The sequence below is a fragment of the Acomys minous genome (assembly GCF_964271855.1).
Source record: "Acomys minous genome assembly, chromosome: 16".
NCBI lineage: Eukaryota > Metazoa > Chordata > Mammalia > Rodentia > Muridae > Acomys > Acomys minous.
The window spans coordinates 19,160,880-19,182,979 of NC_140498.1; the positions used below are offsets into that span (position 1 = coordinate 19,160,880).

Here is a 22,100-nt window from a genome sequence, read left to right on the forward strand (position 1 = left end):
AATTGGGTTTAAGATTTATTTATTTATTTATTTATTTATTTATTTATTTAATGTATATGAGTGCTCTATCTGTGTGTACACCTGCAGGCCAGAAGAGGGTATCAGATCACATTGTAGATGGTTGTGAGCTACCATGTGGTTGCTGGGAACTGAACTCAGGACCTCTGGAAGAACAGACAGTGAGTGCTCTTAACCTTTGAGCCATCTCTCCAGCCCCATAACTGGGTTTTTAAAGAAGCCAAAATTCTCAGTACAAAAGACCTTGAAGAAGCAAAGAAAAACAACTCATACATGCAAGGGACGCCTGCAAGATTACAGCCATGTTCTCGTGGAGACTCAGGAAACTGAAGATAATGTCATGACGAAAGCACTGAAAGCGATGCTTGCGCTGACACAGCTACCCATCCCAGCACTAGGGAGGCTGAGGCAGAAAGATTGCTCTAAGTGGAATGTCAGCCCAGGCTACCTGGTGAGTACAAAGTGGTCAGCCAGGACTGCAGAGCAAGAACCTATGCTCAGGGCTAAAAGCACCTCCAGAGAAGCCAAGTTCAGTTCCCAAGACGTACATGAGGTGGCTCACAAATGCTGTACCTCCAGCTCCAAGGGATCCAACTCCTGCTTCTGGCTTCTGTGGGAAATACATGTACACACACACACACACGCACGCACGCACGCACGCACGCACGCACGCACGCACACGCACATGCACGCACACACGCACGCTCACTCGGACGCATGCACGCCAATGGAGATGATCCAGCAGGTAAATGAATTCGTCACCAAGCCTGGTGATCCAAGTTCAATCCCTGGGACCCATGTGAAGGAACGAGAGAAAGTGACTCAAACAATTTGCCTCTGATCTCCATATGTGCACATACACAAAATAAAATAAGCCTAAGCAACCAAAGAAAAGTGCCATGAACCTTGTAAACCCTTTTAAAAGATGTTTTAACTTACTATTTTATGTGTATCCGTGTTTGCCTCCATATATGACTTTACTACATGCATGCTGGTTCCCACAGAGGCCAGAAGAGAGTGTTGGATCCTCTGGACCTAGAGCTATAGACTCGAACCCGAGTCCACTGAAAGAGCAGCCAGTGTGCTTAACCACTGAGCTATCTTCCCAGGCCCATTTAACTATGTGTACGTTGTTGTTGTTGTTGTTGTTGTTGTTGTTGTTGTTGTTGGCTGTCCTGGACTCACTTTTGTAGACCAGGCTAAGCTCGAACTCAGAGATCCACCTGCCTCTGCCTCCCTGGGTGCTGGGATTACAGGCATGCTCCCCCGTGCCTGGATGTGTATGATTTTAACTAAGTGTGTCTGCCTGTGTGTGGGCAGGTGCCTGCAGAGTTGAAGGCATCAGATTGCCTGGAACTGAAGTTATTGACAGTTGTCAGCGCCCATGTGGGTGCTGGGAACTGAATATAGGTCCTCCACAAAAGCATCAGGTGCTCCAACTGCTGAGCTGTCTGTCCTACCCCACTGGCAGGCATCTGTGTTCCACTGTAGCTTTACTTTTCACTGCATTTGCTTACTGTATATTTAAGACCTATGTGTATGAAGGGGAACACATGCCATGGCGTGTACATGAAGGTCACAGGGTAACTTGAGGGAGTTAGTTCTTCCACCATGCAAATACTGGGGACCAAAAATAAGTTGTCAGACTTAGCAGCAACCACTCCTTGCCTGCAGAGCCAACTCACCAGCCACCGCCCAAGCTTTAATTCTCATTTTCCCTGCAATCAGCAAGTTGAATATTCTCCTATGTTACCAGCACTAGAAGTCTTACATCCTTTTTTTTTTTAACTAATATTTTTATCTTATGTGCATGGGTGTTTTGACTGCACACATGCAGTGCTGCTGGAGTCCAGAGGAGGCCATCTGATCCCTGGACCTGGAGTTATACAGACTCTTGTTAGCAGCCATGTGGGTGCTGGGGGTTGAACCCAGAAGAGCAATCAGTGAGCCATCTCCGCAGCCCCGCCTTTCATCCTCCCTTAAAGCCAGTCTTCTTCTTCTTCCTTTTTTTTTTTTTTTAACTTATTCTACCCTAACAATAAAAGTGCCTCAAAGCCAGGTGTGGTGGCCCATGCCTTTAATCCCAGCACTTAGGAGGCAGAGGCAGCCAGATCTCTGAGTTCAGTGCCAGCCTGGTCTACAAAGCAAGTCCAGGACAGCCAAGGCTACACAGAAAAATCCAGTCTCAGGGAGAAAAAAAAAAGCCTCACACATTAAAAATAAAGACATAACCATTATAAACATATGTAAAGAACAACAGAGTCAAAAAAAATAAAAATAACCACTATAAGCATATGTAAAGAACAACAGAATCAGGAAAAGAAAGAAAAAAAGAAAGACAGACAGAAAGAAGGAAGGAAGGAAGGAAGGAAGGAAGGAAAGAAAGAAAGAAAGAAAGAAAGAAAGAAAGAACAGAGTCCTAGAATGGATGAAACAAGCTGTCCACAGGCTAACAAGAACTAGACAGATCTGTAGTGACAATAATTGGGAACTTCCGTAGACCACTTCAATCATGCATCAAGGAACTAAACAAAAACAGTAAAGGGGGCTGGAAGATGGCTCAGCACATAAGAAAATGTACTTCTTAACCCAGCATACTTCCTAACTACATCCTAAGTCTTTATCCTTACACCCACAGATAAACGCACGTCTCCTTAAAGGAACATCTATCTCCTAGCAACAGATGGAGACCATTACAGAAAAACCACAAACCATCACACTGCAGAGAACAAGACCATGTGGTGCCCAGCGAGGGCATCAGATTCCCTAGGGCTGGCTTCAACTGAGGCAGCTACATCACAGCTCCTGAACCCAGGGCTCCAGGGTGACTGTGGAAAAGGGACATGTGTTCCTTTATAAAGCTTGCTGTGGTCATGGTGTCTCTTCACAACAGTGACAGCCTAGGACGGGGCAGAAAGGCTGTAAGATCCAAAACAGGAGGCTTGCTCTGATGTCACATCTCAGAGAAGCTACACCTGGGAAGTCTCGCCAACAAGACCACCTAAACATGACCCAACCGAGGACACACCAACAGACATGCTAACGTGGAATAGGGAAAGCTTATGGGGCCTCAAGCCTAAACAAAGGAGTACAGGCAGCTAAAGAGTGGAAGCAATGGCAGAACTATGCACCTGAGGGCAACTTGGCAGCCAGAGCTTTGCTCAGCCCTCACTCCCCAAGGGGAGCAGCAGGCATGCTGTGCAGCCTAAAGGCAGTCTCTGTCTCTCTGTCCATCTGTCTCCGTCCCCCTCCCCCATCCCAGTGGCCCCCTGCCCTTGTTTCAGGACAAGGACAAGGATGGAGAAGAATGAGATTGGAAAGCTCTAGAAAACCTGCCACCACTTAGCAGGGCCACACATGCCTGGAAGGCTCAGCACAAACCTAACCCTGACTGGCTGTGTGCCCCAGAGGAGGCCCCTGGGAGCTGGAAGGCAGCCCTGGGACTATGGCCGCTCCTGCACAGTTCCCCTGGGAGCTGGAAGGCAGCCCCGGGACTATGGCCGCTCCTGCACAGTTCCCCTGGGAGCTGTGGTGGGTTCGAGGCATGCGCTGGCCCTTCTGTGGCCGGTGACAGGGTAAGAAATTTCTCCCTCTCCAATGTCGTTTTGGAAAGATGAATCCATTTGCTCTGAACTACTCTGAACTACTCCCTTACTCATAATACAAAGCACACACAACTCGGAGCACCCAGTGCTTGCTTCAACAGCCCTCCTCGCCCTCCACTCCTTCCTCGTCTGAATTCCTAGCAGATGAGCAGCATGGACCAGGGCTACGTTGGCTCCAGCAAGGACGGGAGGGCTCAGTCTGCAGGCTGAGAGGAAATCCAGGCCTGTGACTCCAAGGCACCCCAGTGGCTCCCACGCAAGGTGCTACCTCCCTGGGGAGTCTCAGGTGTCAGCTCTCAGGCGTCAGTGCTATCCACTGATGCACCAAGGAGTGGCACAAAAAGCCAGGACATCAGAAGTTACCAGAACACAGCGCCTCTGGAGTTCTCTACAGAGAACAGGACTAGGCCTCGCTACAAAGGTTACCTGAGCAGTGGTTCTCAACTTTCCTAAAGCTGCGACCCTTTAATACCATGACCTCATGTCATGGTGACTCCAACCATAAAATTATTTTTGTTGCTACTTCGTAACTAATTTTGCTGTTAGGAATCGTAAAGTAAATATGTTTTCCAATGGTCTTAGACAACCCCTGTTGTTGAGAGCCGCTGTATTAGAGCAAAAGATGGCACAGTGAGCAGGGGCTTTAAAGCCATAAGCAGGGGCTTTAAAGCCATAAGCAGGCAGCAAATGTGTCTGGGCTCTTAAAGGCTTAGAGGAGCATTTGGCTTAGGGCTCATTAGACAGAAACTGCTGCTTGCCCCAAACCAGATCTCAGCACCACAGACAACAGGTTACCACCACAGAAGGCGACTGAGACCCATCGCAACAGCCCCCACGCCAATTCCAGCATCTGTCTGGATAAGTCCACCTCCTAAATGGAAGTTCAAAGCGAGAGAGCCCGAGTTGAAGAGTGCTACGCTGTCTATCTAGCCGGGACTCTGGCCACACAGATCTCAATGCTTCACGGGAACCCGGGTACAAGCTGCTGCGACATCAAGCCAAGCTGCAGCCTCAACAGACACTCGCACTCGCATACAGAGGGGAGGAGGCTCAGACCAGATCCAAGCGTCACTGAGGATCCCCCACCAGCGCGTGCTTTACCTTCCCATAGGACTGTAACAGCCGTTGCTCTGCAGGCTGGTTCTACCTCCCCAGCAGAGAGGTGTGCCCTGTATGTTAGCAGCTGCGGCAGGCTAGGTGCCAGCCATCTAACCCTGGGAGGACCCAGGAGCTGCCTTAATTTTAATTCTTCAGATACTTTATGAAACAGCTTAAGGAATGTGGGAAACTCCCTGGCTGGGAGTGGGAGGAAAATAACCACTTCCTGTTCCCAACCTCAGTCTGTGGGACAACCCACATGAGCAGTCACTCACTCCCAGGAACCCCAACCAAGCCAGGCATGGTCACACATGGCAAGATCCTGTCTCAAAGAGTAAGACAAAACAGCCAAGTCAGGCCCGCACACTGACACAAACACTGTTTCCATATGTCTGACAGGTTTTAGCACATTCCTCTTGAGCTACATGATGCCAAGAAACATGGATCATGGGTCCCGCACCTAGTAGCTCAAGTGCCTGTCAAACCTCCACAGCCTTTTCTGCCCGTGGATAACCTGGCACTCCCAAAGTCAGAGGCTACTCGAAGGCAGCACCTTCAGCAGTGACCACCACCACCAGGAGGTCCCCGAGAAGCCCAGGCCTGACCATCCTGGTTTGGGCAGCTTTACACACAACAGGGAGCCAAGGCCTGGAGAGCACGCAGTGCTCACCTGCAAGTCTTTTTTGCCAGTATTAGCAGATGTCAGCGGCCAACAACAAACTGGACGTCAGGAAGAAGTCAGAAGTGTAAGTGGCTTCCGAGTTCCTCGGCTAAGCAGGCCTAGAAACTGGCTAGAGTTCACTTCCTCCCGGCACAGGTCTCCTGTAACTACCAGAAGTCAGCACTGCAATGAACACGCTGATAAAAGCACTGATTTATATCTATACCATTTATTTCTTAAAATCTTATTCAAAATATTAAATAATACAATTTCAGATATGAAAAAAACTACTGCAATAAAACAGTTCAGGTATATTTCATTATGCTGCCCCTCCCCTGGACAGTCAGCTGTCCCTGAGGGGAGGACAGCACTGCCGCTTCCGTGTCCATGGGGAGCGTGGATGCTGGCTTGCCCGGGTGGTGCTGAGCACACGGTAAAGACTCTGCTTTCTGGAGCGCTGTGATGGAGCTTGGTAGTCAAGCATGGTTCAGATCACACATTTACATTCCGATCAACTCTACAAACCAGGCTAACATAAAATACAGTAAATAATTCCAGTTGCTCGGGGCGGGGTGAGCAACATAATAAACCATGGCGAGGAGTCCAGAACTTCTTTCAGATTACCACTTGAACTGAACGGTGAGACACAGTGTTATTTAAGTGATAATGGCTTCTCAAGTCTCTTCAATTTTACTGTGCAGCACGAAACAAACTAAAAAAACTCCGATCTAAATTTTAAACTCTGCTCACCATCTGAACCCTTGGAACTCGCGGTAAAATCAAGTGCTGACTGAAAGTGTCTGTCTGCTCATGGGTTACTCTACCAGTTCTACCCTAAACTTCATTCAGTAATCCAAACAGGAAGCTGGTGTCTACCTAGCATTTCCGCTGTGTTCAGTGGGAACTGCAGTCTCTTTTGTCAGAATCCCTAAACAAGTCTACCGTGACAAGTGAGGCCGCAACCACACTATCTTACGCTGTGGTTCAGGTGCCTATCACATCTAAGGTGGGGTTTTCCGTTGGCTTCTTTGCTGTGTGTAGGCCCACGGATGCCACGGCCCACCCGTGGAGGTCAGAGGACAACCTGCAAGACTTCACTCTTCCTTTCCACCACGCAGGCCCTGGGGACCGAACTCAGGCTGTCAAGCGAGGCACAGAGCTCTGCCCAACTGAGCTCACCTCACCAACTTTCAGTACAGCTTTGAAAAAGAGGGAAAATGTTACTTCAAAGCCAAGCATTATGCCACAATATCCTTGCACATTAAAGTCTGGAACCACACAGAAAACTGTGTTTGGAAGCACGGTATCTGGAAGTGGGTGAGCAGCCACACCTAATGTACCGGGGCGCTTGAGAAGCAAGGCGGCCGTGGTCCAGGCTGCTGAGTGAGACCCTACCTCAAAAACTAGAAATAGAGTAAAAGAAAGAGGGAAAACAGCATTTGGGCAGCAGCAAGTGAGGAAAACCAGTAGTGCTGGGCCCCGTGGAACTAGCTCGGGTCGTGTCTTTCAAATGGAACACTGCTGCCAGAGGCACAGTAAGTGGAAAACAACAACACCTACACAAAATATAAGGTAATGTTTAACTCACATTTCAGATACCTTATTGAATCTAGCTCTAGAGAACAAATAAAAAAAAATTATATACTCATTGTTTGTGACATTTAGTTCCCAAAGCACCACGGCAAAAGAAAGTGCCCCTCTCAATTAGGTACTACCTGCCTGTGGCAAACATCTGCACATCATATAAAAGTCAAGCAAATTAAATGACATAATAAGCAAATTCCAATCACAGTGCCTTAGAAAATATAGTCATTGGTGATCTTCAGAGAAGGCATGGCCTCATTCACGTTCTGGTCCAGTCGATGGTACTCCACAGTTTTGGAACACAAGCCATCACGCCACTTCCTGCTTTGAACTAGGAGAAAAATCTGAAATCAAACAAAACAATTAGACATGCCAAAGAGAAAAGTTACCTGGTAACAAGTTTTGTAACAAGCGTGCAGGATCTTGTTTAGGCTTTGAGACATAAAAACTAACATTAGCGCTGAGGGGTGGTGGCCCACGCCTTTAATCCCAGCACTCGAGAGGCAGAGGCAGGCGGATCGCTGTGAGTTCGAGGCCAGCCTGGTCTACAAAGGGAGTCCAGGACAGCCAAGGCTACACAGAGAAACCCTGTCTCGAAAAGCCAAAAAATAAAACCTAACATTAGCACTAATAAGATGACACCCTCTGGAGCTTGTCAACAAGGCTACACTGTGCTCCTGAGTGGGTGAGGAAGAGCCGGGAGCCACCTGCCCACAGGCCTGAGTGGGTGAGGAGGAGCCGGGAGCCACCTGCCCACAGGCCTGAGTGGCAGCTCTCAGCTCAGCCCACACGTAACCTGCTGGTCTGTATGCGGCTTTGTCACTGGCTCAACGACCCTCAAAGCTGAAGACATTCTGAAATTAACTGCTCCATCTTGTCCTTTCTCAGGTAAGAAAACTAAGGCCTCAAAGCGGAAGGAAGACAGCCTGAATGACAAGACAGAGCTGACTCTCGAGAGTGCGCTTGAGCGCCCTTTAACATTCAGAAAGGCTCAACTACTCAGTGGCATCAAGTGACACTGTCCCCCTGTTAACCCAGGAAACTAATTCCAGCACAGAAACGGCCATCACTGTGCTCGTTCTAAACCCAAACTTGGAATCATCTAACTGTCCAGAAGGAATAGAGCACAATCACTTACCTAGACATTAAACCACATTTTTAATAACATATTATAGTGTCAATGTGGACAGGGAAAGCTCGTGAGACCTCCACCCTACACAAAGAAATACAGGTACCTAGGAAGTGCTGGGAGCTGGAGAGCAGTCGGCCTGGGAGAGGGAGGCATGCACCCACGGGCTGACACTAGACGCCAGCCCTGAAAACATGCACACACGTCACATTATGCAAACTGAGCAGCTTATAGTAAAGAATACATATGTATATTTAAAAGCATATGTAAATATATATTTAAGAATATATATACACATAACAACAATTAATGCAAATAGAGGCCATGAATTTCAAAGAGCAAGGAGGGGTATATGGAAGGAATTGGAGACAGGAAATGATATAACTATATTATAATCTCAAAAAGAAAAGAAAAAATGGGGAGAGAATATGCTGCAGGTACTGTCCACAATTTGTTTGGCAAAACACAAGTTACAGCCCGTGGTGGTGGTGCACACCTTTAATCCCAGCACTTGGGAGGCAGAGGCAGGTGGATCAATGTGAGTTCAAGCCCAGCCTGGTCTAGGTCAGCTAAGGCTACACAGAGAAACTCTACCTCTAAAAACCAAAAAACCCAAAAAGAACACACAAGTTACTGAGGCTGGAAAAGCAGATTACAGTTAAGTCAGTGTTGCTTCTGCAGAGCACGGAGCTCAGTCCCTAGCATCCACCTCAGGCCCCTCCCAAGTGCTGTAACTCCAGCCCTCTCTGGCCTCTGCTCGCACTGCACTCATATGCACATGCATACGTGCACACAGATACACACACACACATATACACACACACACAACTAAAAATAAAGAAGAGATGTCTCAGCAGGTGAAGACACTTGCCACATAAGCATGGTGACCCAAGTTCAATTTCCAGAATCTAGAAAAACATGAGAAAACAACTCCACAAAGTTGTCCTGACTGCCACACAAACACTGTGGCATGTGCCACACACTCACATTTTGAATAAAAATTTAAAGCAAAATATAAAGTTCTACATGAGATAACATTCATTTTTAAATTACAGCATGTGAGGGCTGGAGAGATGGCTCAGCGGTTAAGAACACTGTCTGCTCTTCCAGAGGTCCTGAGTTCAATTCCCAGCAACCACATGGTGGCTCACAACCATCTATGATGTGATCTGATGCCCTCTTCTGGCCTGCAGGTGTATAGACAGAGCACTGTATACATACTAATAAATAAATTTTTTTTTTTTAAATTACAGCATGTGTATACATGTATATTTGTGGACCAGAAATACATTTTTTGTTTTGTTTTGGTTTTTTGTTTTTAGTTTTCAAGACAGGGTTTCTCTGTGTAGCCTTGACTGTCCTAGACTCACTTTGTAGACCAGGCTGGCCTCAAACTCACAGGGATCCACCTGCCTCTGCCTCCCAAGTGCTGGGATTTAAGACGTGCACCATCACGCCCGGCTAACTACATTAATATATTTTAATGCTCTGAGAAGCAGTTTAATTTTTCTTTTTTTCCTAAACTCTTGAGATTTCTAAAGTCTCTATATTAAACATGGGGGGGGGGTTGATCCCCTAGAACTAGAGTTACAGGTTATGTACCAGTGTATGGGTGCCAGGAACTGCAACCCAGTCCTCTGCAAAAGCAGCTAGTGCTCCTAACTACAGAGCCATCTGCCTAGCCTAGCTGTTGGCTTATTTCTGAGGCACAGTTCCACACAGTCTAGACTGGCCTTGAACAACAGTGACCCACCAGCCTCTACCTCCCTAGTGACAAGATTACAAGCCCGGACCACCACACCTGGCTAGACTTAAAGTCCTTTTCTTTCTTTTTGTTTTTGTTTGTTGTTGTTGTTGTTGTTGTTGTTGTTGTTGTTGTTAAGGCAGGGTCTTAAATGTGCAGCCCAAGCTACCCGGACCCTGCTAACCTGAGTCTCTGACCCTCCTGAGCTGGCCTGGGGTTACAGAAGTGTTACCATGGCCAGCCTATGCGGTGCTGGGAAAGGAACCGAGGGCTTCGTGTACACTTGGAAAGCACTCTACCCATGGACCACATCCTCAGCCAGTCCTTGTATAACCAGAAAGCAACGTTACTGTATGACCATTACGTCAGTGCACAGGAAATTAAAAGGCATGTAAAGCTAATATTCTTGTTCCACAAGTATTCCCACTGAAGTATCATTATCAAATTAATAAATGCAAGCCAGGCGTGGGGTGGCTCCCTCTGACCCTAGACTTAGGAGGCAGCAACAGCAGGATCTCTGTGAGTTCAGGCCAGCCTGGTCTACAGAGTGAGTTCCAGGACAGTCAGGGCTACACAGAGAAGCCTTATCTGAAAAATACTTGCTAGACTTTGGTTTTGTTTATTATGAAAAAATTCAAGGAATTCCCTAGAAGCACATGCAGCATTATTCCTGATTTGTCTCATGTACCAGACTCCTAACTTCATTAGAAATGTCACCATTTCATCAGCACTTTCAACCTGACTGGAAAAACATATACAATACAACAGAGACAACAGCATTGCAGAAAGGCTAAGATCCGACTTACCTTCCTTTTGTTGTGATAGGTAACATAACCAACAGCTGCACAGAAAGCAAAAATAAGGAGATGAAAAAAGAAGTGGCTGTCTTCTCTGCTTGGAGGCGAGAGCTTCACGACCTCCACCGAGTCCTCGAACCCTGTGAAGCGCCTGCTCTCTTTGCTGAGCTCTATGTTGATGCTCTCCTCGGGCTCCTCGTCCCTGGGGTTGGTGGTCCAGTCATAGTCTGGCTCTCCATAGTCACCAGTGTCCAGAGTGTCCTTGGCTGTGGAGGGGGAACTGTTGAGTGCCAGGAGATCCTCCTCTTCCATGCTGGGGTCTTCATTATTATCAGCCTCATCCTGGGACACAGAAGGAGCAGCAGAGGGGGTGGGCGCCAAAGAGGTGCCTCCCCTTTTCTCTGTAGTGGCTGGGGGAGGGAGAGTGGTGCTGATCTGTTTCCCGGTGTGGTTTTCAGATGTCGACATAGCTGGAGGAGAAGTAGTAACGCTGTGTGTAACTGAAAAACAAACGTACCCGACGTTGCCAACTTTTTCTCTACTACGAGAAACCATATTTATTGAATTTTTCACCAAGCACTTCTCTTCAGTATAAAAATTCCTGCAGCCTTCTCTTAAGGTCTCATTAAGTCTGAGTGGCTAACAACAATTACATTTCCTCGTGGTCAGTTATCTCAGATAATAACTGCTTTGCTCAGTAACAACTTGAACAGAGTAAGGGACCTACTTCAGCACAGCCTGCTACTCAAAGAATAAGCAAGCATCAGCTTTCAGCTCAAGCCAAGTCCACACAGACCTCATCCCACCCCTACTGTTTCACTTTACTAAAGACCTCAGCCAGCCTTTTCCATAGCAGAAAGTGAAGAGACTAATCCTGGGTCGAATGGGTCACACACAAAAATTAGTACACACACAGAGGAATCTGGAACTAAATACACTATAAAAGAGGCACTTAGAAACTGCCTTTGCTCTAAAAAAAATTTTTTTAATTTAATTTTTTAAAAAAATCACTAATCTCACAAATGGAGCCCAGAAAATGACCAAGTACAGGTGAAAAGCGTTCACGTTGTCTGTGTCCTGCCTCCCTCTGAGGCGTGTTGGTGTGTTAAGCACTCAAGGAAGTGTGTGGCTAGTTTGTGTCATCCCCCTTCAAGGCTACAGGCAGAGACATAAGCTGCTGTGCTGAACTGCAGGTTTGCACTCTGGCCTATAAGGGCAGAGCCTTCTGGGTGGAGCAATTATGCACCAGGGAGAGGGTGCCCCCGGCTGGCACAGGCGCACATCTCCTGAGAACCACATGTCTTCCAGCAACAGGAACTTCTGATCACCTCGCAGAACCCAACCAGAGACAAGAACCAGCCCACACCCTGACGGGATGCTCAATTACCCACGCTCTGGCCCTCCCTGCCCCAGGCTTCAAGTTCACAGCAGGATCTTCCCTTTCTCGGTTTCTCCTTCCCCAGCAAGGCCCCACTAATACTCTGCTTTCCACCAATCCTTGATTCTATTTTCTATACTAGGCATAGTCCTGTTTGCTGGGGCTGCCAGAGGCCAGGCTTTTACTCTAAAAATTCCAGTTTCAAGCATATTACTGGTATACAAAGCTACAAACAAGCTGTTTACAGCATTTCTAAGTGATACTTGGAGACTCTTAAAATAAATAAATACAAATTTAAAAACACCAAAATTGTAAGGGGCATGAAGCAGAAACTAGAACTTGAAAAGTGGATGAGTATTTTAAAGATTGGGAAGGTGGTCTGCAGGTGGAAGGTGGTCTGCAGGCGGAAAGTGGTCTGCAGGTAGAAAATGGGGCCAAATGCTTGCATAATCGTCTAGCCTGTGCCTCTACTTCATCAGTGAAGTTTGCTCAAGTTCAGCTAAGACTGTTTACAGAAGTAACTCCACCCAGCAGGGAGAATCAGCGGAGAGTCCACAGAGAAAAGCTGCTGAAACTGAACAGTTTCCCATCTGTAACTGAATGGAACACTGTGATGATGGTGATGATGGTGATGATGACGATGATGACGATGACGATGACAAAGATGATGATAACAACAACAACCACCTGTCATGTGTGATCTAATCCCTCGGCCTGTAAAAACAAGCCACAGGCTTCACAAACATGCCAATGCACAGAAGACAGCGGTTCGTATACATACACTCTCACTGAGACAGCACAGCTGACAGCTACTTAGTATATAGAAAAAAGGGAGGGTCCTAATTGGGCAGAAGTCTCCCAGAAAACTAATTTCTAACAACAACAACAACAACAAAAGTAGGATTAGAAATGTAGCCTAGGATTTGTGGGACACTAGGTTTGATCCCTAGCACCAAAAATAATTAATTAATTAATTAATATTAAAAGATAGTAAATTAGAGCTATGCATAGCAACACACAACTGTACTGTCACCACTGGAGCAGTGGAGGCAGGCGGATCTAGAGGTCAAGGTCATCCTTCGTCTATACAGTTAGTGTGAGGGCACCCTAGGATATAGGAGGCCCTGTTTCCAAAACAAAACAAAAACAAATCAGTCTTCCCCTATCTAACTTTTCAGACAGTCTCTAAAGCACCCGAGTTGGGAGAGGAAACCCTCTCCTGGGCCGTCCAGATCTCTCCTCACGATTCTCTGTTGACATAACAGAAACCTGCTCCCTTCTAAACATGCTGGCCTGCAGCCCTTTCACTCCACAGCTGGTTTCTCTCCCACAACTCGCACAGGCTGAAGGAGGGGTGCAGCCCTCCACCACACACCAGTCCCCATTCTTCTCAGGAGTGCCTCTGGTTTGGGGGCACACATCTCCCCTATCTCCAACTCCTGGCAGGCCCCTCATTCTAAGACTTCAGCTCCTAACTGTAGGGTTCTCACTCACCCAGAGAAGAGCTCCTATCTGGACTTCAAAATCCGCGACCTCTCTTCTGCTGAGTCAGCCCAACCTACCCACGAGCCTCTCACTCCACTGCTCCCACTCTCCCCCGTCCTATCTGCAGCATGCTGCTTCCGGGAATGCTGTCCTAGCTTTCTGATTCGTGTGCTCGTCTTCTCAGTCCACTGAGACTTACTCCCACCCTCACTTTATCAGCCCCTCTTGGCCACCACCAAATCAGACCGATACAATTTCTTTATCAGAATTCAACGCTGTGGCCAACAACTCTAATCCTCTTGCACCGATGTCCACTGGCCTTCCTGCTCACACACTGGCCTTCCTGCTCACACACTGGCTCACACACTGGCCAAGTCTAAATCCAACTCTTTATCCTCAAGCGCACCATTAGCTGTCCGCAGTTGGCCAAATAAATGATTTATTTATCCTTTGTCTTTTTCATCTGAAATTCAATGTGGAGGCCTCTACACGTGTTTGACACTTAGTGGTTTTGCTGCAATTTCCTAGTCCATTTTCCTTCCTACTCCCCAAAGCCTCCTCAAACTTCCAATACCTTTTCTGTACTACCACCCCCCATACACACACACTTTTCACCTAGTGAAAACCACTGCCTCCTTTAAAGTCTTCTCGGGTTCTCTATGCCAGCAACAGAGTAAAATGGGCCTAGCTGCAGGATTCTCCTGGGTTCAATCGCAACACAAAGACTTGGGGTAGGGGTGGTGGGGGTTGCTGCTGTTTATTCTGGGCTGCAAGGCTGACATGATGTTTAAAGTCCATCAGTGTAATCCACACACTACCAAGCCAGGTGAACCTAGGTTTCACACGTTACACAAACATTAACTAAGCATAAGTCTGGTAAAATGTAAAATATTAAAGGACAAAACCAGAAAAGACAAAGAATAAAAAAAAAATCTTCGAAATCTGGAGTTCTTAAATGTTAGCAAAAAAAGCAAAAGCACAGTGCACAACCACTATTCTTCAGAAGACAGAACTTTTACTCTGTCAAAGAGCATTACAAGTCAAAAAGACGAGCTGCAACACAGAGAAACCACTTGCAAGTCCCATACCCAACCAAGGATGTGTTCCTAAGATAAAGAACTCTCAAAATACAAAAGAAAACAAACACTCCAACAGAAACAAAAGACACGGTGGGAACAGAGTGGACCTACGTTCCCTCTGGCCTCCACTCACACCACGGCACACCAACTCCCCACCCCCACCTCCAACACACACACACACACCCCACACAAATAAAAACACTAATGCCCAAACTTAGCACCAAGGAAGAAATTAAAATGTGGAAGAAACACACAAGTACAGCACAGGAAAATAAGCTAAGCCTTGATCGGAGTCACCTCATGCAGAGATGAGTAGGGCCCTGTTGGATGAAAAGAACTCACAGCAACTGAAGTCACTCTGCTGGGACCGTTGGACTTCATAGCTGGCCTTCAAAACACTGACCCTTTCTTAATTGGTAATACCTCTAGTTTAAGGGTAACATCTCTCTCTCTCTCTCTCTCTCTCTCTCTCTCTCTCTCTCTCTCTCTGTGTGTGTGTGTGTGTGTGTGTGTGTATCACACTTAGATGCAGTACCCATGGAGGCCAGAGGTGTCAGGTTACTCTGCAAGCTGCAGTTACAGACTGTTGCTTTAGATGCCTTAAAGGATGTCTGCACCCACCAGGGAAATCCTCATCACACTCTCCCAATTATAAAAGAGCCTTGGAAACGCCAGTCTTTTCTCCCATGGCCTGCAAAGCCCTCCAGGTAGGGCAGCCAGGTGCCTGCCTTCAGTGCTGCTCAGAAAACAGTGTACACAACCCACCACGGACATAAAGGAACGTGCGGTTGGCTGGACAGTCCCCCTTTGGCAAAGAAGTTAATTATACCAGTTCACACTATTTTTCATCTGAAAGAAACTCAATAAAGCCGTGGGAGAAAATGATTGCACCTTGGACAGAAAGAAAAATGGGACTACTCAACAAGACGTTGTTTAATCATTGTTAAACTCTTAATAGCATGTTTTCCCCCACTAAATCTCTGCTCCGGTTTACAAACTTCTTCATTCTCAATAAAGGCTTTAATATCCTGATTTATGTTGTAACATTTGCAATAAAAGAAAGTCTGTCTCAAATATTACAAATTCATTAAAATGAGGAGAGGGTGTTCTTGTTAAACCTCAGCTCAAGGAAGGGTATCAACTGACGAAGACTCTCTTTTGTTCCTAAACTCCGCTCCTCCTCGCAGCCCCTCAGCAGTCCAACGCCCCCTGGACTCCGCCTCTATTGCCAAAGCATCAGAACCCCCCGGACCTCCGAGATGGAACCCCCCCAAACAGCTCCCCTCCTCTTCCACTCCGAAACAGTCGGATCAGTTCAGCCCAAACACTGGGTCACTTGCCCCATCTTTATCTCTGACCTCACCTTTCCCAGAGGAAAACAAAACAAAAACTTGCCCAGTCTCAAGCCTCTCTCTAAAGACCACTCTCTCAAACCCCGGGCATCACTTCAGCCTATCTCCCATGCCATCTGCGAGATCTCTGAACTCCCCATTCTCAAGCATTTTGGGGACCACCCCAGACAGCGAGCGCCGTTCCTCCAGGGAGCGTATTCTTAAGAGACTCTGTCCACGCCACTTTCCGTCCACGCCCACCCACTCGGGTCCGTGAGTCTCACGGACCCACTTCTCAGGCCTGGGGAGACCTCACTTAGGGGCGCTTCCGATGCCAGGCCCAGCTCTGGGAACTCGGCTGGTGGGAACCACCGTGAGTCGGCGGCGCCCGGTGCCCGTAGGACCCGGCCCGGTCCCTCGCCGCCTCCCCGCGTCCATTACCAGAGGACAGGACGGGCGCGAGCAGCAAGGACAGCACCAGAGACCGCGCCAGCGCTCCGAGGCCCCCGGCGCCCGGCCTCGGCCGCAGCTTCTCTCGCGCAGCCCCGCTCATTCTACCCAGGGTGGCGGCGGCCATAACGGATTTGGCCCCGAGTCTGCGCTGTTGCTAGGGTCTGCGTGGTGACGTCAGAGACGCGGCCGAAGCAACTACGTCCCGACGTGATGACGTCGCACCCCTGAAGCTGGAGGGAATGGGAGAGGTTAGCGAGGGAGCTGAGAAAAGCGAATGGAATGAGTTGTCTTTCAGCTGGTGGTGGTTGTTGTCTTCGTCGTCGACTTTGAGATGTATTTCAGGGGCTGGAGAGGTGGCTCGTCGATTAAGAGCCCTGGCTGATCTGTCAGAGGACCTAGTCCCAGCACCGACGTAAGGACTCACAACCATGTGTTAACTCCTGTCCCAGGTGATACGGTACGCTTTTTGGGCATCCTCAAACGCCAAGCATACAACTGATGTAGAGACATACAGGCAGAACACCCAGACACAAGTTAAATACGTTTTAAAAAATTATATGTGGAGAGATGGTTCACCTGTTGAAAGCACTTGCAGAGGACTGGATTTGGTTCCCAGCAGTCAGGATAAACAGCCCACACCACCTCTAACTTTCTGACCCCCTCTTTTGACCTCCACAGGCACGACACACATGGGATGCACAAACATATATGCAAGCAGTCATTTCTAAATTAAAAATAAATAGTTAGACATGGTAGTGCACGCCTTTAGTCACAGCACTCTGGAGGATTAGAGGCAGGCGTTATCTCTGAGTTCGAGGCCAGCCTGGTCTACAAAGCGAATTCCAGCACAGCCAGGGCTACACAGAGAACCCCTGTCTCAAAAAAATAAATAAGTAAATGCTAAGTATATTGATGATAGATAGGTACATAGATATTGTGCATAGGTGCACCAGGGCTACACAGAGAAACACTGTCTATAAATAAATAAGAAATAAGAAATGAATTGTAATTGCCGGTGCCCTCCGATGCCAGAAGAGGGCGTCAGACTCACTGGAGCTGGAGTTAGCTATGACTGTGAGCCACCCCATGAGGATGCTGGGAACCATGTAAGTACTCTTAACTGCAGAACGATTTCCCCAGCACCCATTTTGGTTTTGGTTTTTAAAACAAGAGCTCATGTAGCCCAGGCTAGCCTCAGAATCCCTTTGCACCCAACAATAACCTCGAACTCCTGCGCCTCCACCTCCCAGGGGGTGCTGGAATTACAGGCATGAGCCACCACCCTGGTTTATCCTTTAGTGGTTCATCAAGTATTTAACACTTCTCCATAATTAAGGCACATCTATAAACAAAGTAAACTCAAGCCTGCCTTTGCAGGATTTGCTTTCTTGTGAGGGACACTGTAAGGATGGATAATATTTAACAGGGCAATAGTGTTATAAAAGAAAAACAAAATTGATCAGAAAAAAAGAAAAACAGAATGAAACACTGCCATTTAGAATAGGCTCCAGTGTTCTAAAGATACACTTCTGGGCGGGAGAGATGGCTCAGAGGTTTAGGGCACTGGCTGCTCTTCCAGAGGTCCTAAATTCAATTCCGAGCAATCACATGGTGGCTCACAACCATCTGTAATGAGATCTGGTGCCCTCTTCTGGCCTGCAGGCACACATGCAGGCAGAACATTGTATACATACATAATAAATAAATAAATAAATCTTTTTTAAAAAAAGATACACTTCTATCAGTTTTTACATTTTGCAAAACAAAACCCTCGGTATATGAAAATGTAGTCCAGCACTCAGGAGGCAGAGGCAGGAGGATCACTGAGTTCAAGACCAGCCTGGTCTACAGATTTCCAGGACACTCAGAGCTACAAAGAAACCCTGTTTCAGAAACAAAACAAAAAAAGAAAGGGAAAAAAAAATATATATATATATATATATATATATATATTTGGAAAGTTTACTTAGGACCTCGTTACAGAGTTTCTATCTGTGGGTGTTGTGTGAATGTTTCCTAAATAAACAGCTATATGTTCCATTTCATTGACTTTTAGGAAAATCAAGTGTAGCATAAAGCTGGCATTTATTGGACCCACCAACAGCTTCAGTGCTGTCTTTGTGACTCCTTCCCCAGACACAGCTGAGCTCCCTCTACAGAGCAGAGAGGGGCTTGTGTTTTGGATTTATCTGGCCCAGAACTGCTCAAAAGAACAGACTCTGTTAAGAAAACTAAGAAGCCCTTCATCTCATTTCAGCCTGCCGAAAGCCCACATTGGTGGGATGGTACCCAAACCATCCAAGTTAGCAGACGCACAGGCCTTCCAAGACCCCCAGAGCTCTGCTTTCTACCTGTCTGGAAAGTGCCAGTGTTCAAAGAATAAGCTCAGCCCTAGCTTCTGCCTGTCTGATGGCTTTCAGTTGACCGATGTGGGTGACACCCTCTGCCCTCTCTAATGTACTTTATCCTTTCATCCTCACTGACCAATCGGCTGAGTTCATTTCTCAGGTGCTTTTTAAGTATGTGTGTCTTATCTTGTGGGGTTTATGTACATAGTGGAGTCTCATCAGAGACCAGAAGAGTGCATCAGATCCCCTGGAACTGGAGCCGCAGACAGTTGTGAGCTGCCACGTGGATGCTGGGAACCAAACCCAGGCTCTCTGCCAAAACAGCCAGTGCTCTAACGCTAACTAATGAGGTATTATGAACCCAAGGAAATTTGCAGTGATATTCCACCCAACACACTGCATACTGTAAGCTAACATGTAGTAAGTAGCTGCTGAATGAAATCCCTTCATACTCGGGGGGCCTTTTTTTTTTTTTTTAAGATTTATTTATTAATTTTGTGTATTTGCATGTACACCTGCAGGCCAGAAGAGGGCACCAGATCTCATTATAGATGGCTGTGAGCCACCATGTGGTTGCTGGGAATTGAACTCAGGACCTCCGGAAGAGCAGACAGCGCTCTTAACGGCTGAGCCATCTCTCCAGCCCCCTCAGGGGTGGGGGGCTTTTAAACACTCCACAGCATGGACTACATGGACCCAGAAACCACTTTGTTCAGAATCTCCGGACAGATTCTAAGCATTCACATAAGAAATAACTGCAAGGGCAATGTGGCCAACAAGCCTCAACTCTCCAACCTGTCTAGCTGAGTGCAACAGCTCCTGGTGCTCTTGCGGAGGGCCTTGGTTGAGTTCGCAGCACCCTCCTCAGCGTGCCTGTGACTGCGGTTCCCTTTAGACCCAACACCTTCCAGCTTCCTGGGGTATGTGCATACACATGGTCGCACACAGACCCAAACAGCCTTACACATAGACATGAATAAACATGGGCATGGAGATCCCAAAGAAAACTGACTCCCACCCAACAGCCTTCAACCACAATAGTGTCTCAACTGGGGTAGGGGGAGAGGGGACGGGGGTGGGCAGGGCAGGGTGGGGCAGGGGGCTAAACCCACCTCTTCTCTTGACAGACCTCACTATATATTATTCTGCCTTAGTCTCCAAGGTGCTGGGATGTACAACCATACCCAAGCATAAGTGCTTTTTTTTTCAGATTTGTGTGTGTGTGTGTGTGTGTGTGTGTGTGTGTGTGTGTGTGTGATGTGTGGGGGTACCTAAAGAGACCAGAAGGAGGAGTCAGATACCCCAAACCCACAGTTACAGGTTGTGAGCAGCCTCAAGTCCACTACAGGAACAGGCACCCTTAACCCCAGAGTCATCTCTCCAGCCTTCGGGGTGGTCTTTCCTGCCACCAGGCAGGTCAGTGGTGACTTGTCAGATGTGAAGCGCAAAAGTAACAGGGGCGCAGACAAAGCAGAGGACAGACCTAAACCAGCGCCCTGGCCATCCGTATCTTTCTTAGCAAAAGTAACAAGAGGCCGAGGTCTCAATATTTTATTCAAGTTTTATTTTAAGTGATGTTAATTACAGCATTTGAAGGGGAGGAGCTAATTCCACACAAAATGGAAGACTCTATAATGTACCCATTAAACTGCTAAGAAATAAGAGTGGTGAGGCTACAACAGAAGTCAGTTTAGATCCCTAGTGTTGTCAGGGTGTGACCGCAATCACCTGCCCAGCTCAGGGCTGGAAAAACCGGAAGCTATTTCATACTCTGGTGCAACGGCAGAAAAAAAAAAAGAAGCGAGGAGAGGGAGAGGGTTGAAAAAAAGAAGAAGAAAGAAAGAAAGAAAAGAAAACCACACCACAACACAGGGAAGCATTAAGTCCTGATGGCTTCCTCCGTAATGCCCACCCTCTCCGCCCTATAATGGCACAGAAGAAACAGCTAACCACACCCTGAGGACTACTTTTGGTGTAAACCAGGTAACTGATGGGCTAGGATGGGAACAGGGCATCACGATCTGCTAAAGTGTCCCTGTCACAGAGGTGTGTGCATGCTTCCCGGCTGTTAGGATTGGGACACCAGGGTCACTCAGGAAGTCACAATTTCATCTGGAGAGTGGATACAGGTTTACAAAGGGCCCGCACATTCCCAGCTTCCACTTGGAGCCTGGCATCTCTAGAGGGGCTCCTCCCCAACCCATGCCTACAGCCAAAGGGACCCATTCTGGAATGGGGTCTCTGCTGCACCTCTGAAGTGGTAAACACCTTAAAGCCGAGTCATCCTTAGCATGGAGGTCTAACGCGGTATTTATCAATTCTCGCATCCCCAACATACAACATTAAAAGGTACACTAAATTCTGAAGGTAGCTATGCTGCAAAATAGTTTAAAATTAACGATTGTACAATATTCATTTATGCTTGAAATTCCAGTCCTAGACCAAGCTTGTGGCCACCCGCGTTGACGTTCTTGCCATCCAGCAGGGCTGACAGCGTCAGTTTGATTCCTGTAGGGATGAGAGAGACAGACAGACAGACAGACGCGCGGGTGTGGGGAGGGAGGGGTGACAGTTGGAGGAAGGAGGAGGAAGAAGCGGGGAGAGACAAAGGAAAGAGAAGAGAGGTTAATACAGGTGCAGTCAGCAGTGGCCAAACGAGGTGACCCTTCAGGCTGAGTTCTGTAATACGACCTGACCTACAGCTATCCTCAAATAAACACATGCGGCGTACTGGAACATACTTCTGGAACCCACTTCCTTTTCCCTCTCATGTTTCCCCACCTACCCCATCCCCCATGAGCCTGTTGACCTCTGGTGCTACTCAGTAAGCTGTCTGAGCAGGCCTATCCTGCAGTCACATTCATCCTTGTAACACGCATGCGCCATGCGCATGCACAAGCCCGCGCTCACACGCCCTAAACTTCTTTTCCTGGGATTTTTACTACTTGTAATTTTAGATCCAATGGGCTGATTTTCCCTGGTGTAACTTGATCCTCATATCACATAATCTGCCCTGAGGGTTCCAGGGATTAACCTCTGGAGCCCTCACACACCAGTGAGAGGCTGGGACAACCATGCAGAGCCACCCACCCACGGCTCCTATACCCTTATCTTTCTATAGCGAGGATGATGACAGGCTGATTTTGACAACAGCCTGGAAATAGCAAGTATCACGCACCAGGAAAAGGATGGAAGGAAATAACCAGAGATGTAACATGAGTTAGCCCAGGCAGTTTCCTTCTGGATTTCTACTTCTCGTGCCCTCGTTTTCTTTTTTTACAGTGTCCTCACAACTCCTTTATAAACCTCTAACTACAAAAGTTTATATATTCTCATCGGCGGTGTCCCTCAGCAATAGCAGAAGTCAGCAACGACATGACAGAACTAGCT

General features: G+C 47.4%; 2 protein-coding genes and 1 long non-coding RNA gene across 3 annotated transcripts in view; 1 reads left to right on the plus strand and 2 right to left on the minus strand.

Moving 5' to 3' along the window:
- Positions 1–5,595: 5,595 nt before the first annotated feature.
- LOC311586349 (keratinocyte-associated transmembrane protein 2) lies at positions 5,596–16,532 on the minus strand. Its single transcript, XM_084762307.1, has 3 exons — positions 16,229–16,532; positions 10,646–11,275; positions 5,596–7,310 (listed from the first exon to the last, which is right to left on the minus strand). Exons 1-3 carry the CDS (start codon positions 16,484–16,486, stop codon positions 7,179–7,181), a joined length of 1,020 nt encoding a protein of 339 aa, XP_084618433.1. The 5' UTR covers positions 16,487–16,532; the 3' UTR covers positions 5,596–7,178.
- An 843-nt stretch (positions 16,533–17,375) lies between these two features.
- On the plus strand, positions 17,376–20,544 carry LOC311586735. The gene is made up of 2 exons (XR_014775637.1): positions 17,376–17,468; positions 18,419–20,544. It is a non-coding gene; the product is annotated as an uncharacterized lncRNA (long non-coding RNA).
- The window catches only part of VDAC1 (voltage dependent anion channel 1), a 29,461-nt gene continuing 27,607 nt past the window's right edge, over positions 20,247–22,100 (minus strand). Inside the window, exon 9 of the mRNA XM_084762867.1 lies at positions 20,247–21,218. Coding sequence (XP_084618993.1) covers positions 21,127–21,218 — 92 coding nt within the window. The 3' untranslated portion in view covers positions 20,247–21,126. The remainder of the gene's footprint in view (positions 21,219–22,100) is intronic.

What these genes read in the sequence shown, in the direction of transcription:
- LOC311586349 (XM_084762307.1), bottom strand. Translation starts at nt 16,486, where the DNA reads ATGGCCGCCGCCACCCTGGGTAGAATGAGCGGGGCTGCGCGAGAGAAG. An exon ending in CCTGGCATCGGAAGCGCCCC is followed by an intron (nt 11,276 to 16,228) that starts TAAGTGAGGTCT and finishes AATTGTTGTTAG; the next exon opens with CCACTCAGACTTAATGAGAC. An exon ending in CCTATCACAACAAAAGGAAG is followed by an intron (nt 7,311 to 10,645) that starts GTAAGTCGGATC and finishes GTTTGATTTCAG; the next exon opens with ATTTTTCTCCTAGTTCAAAG.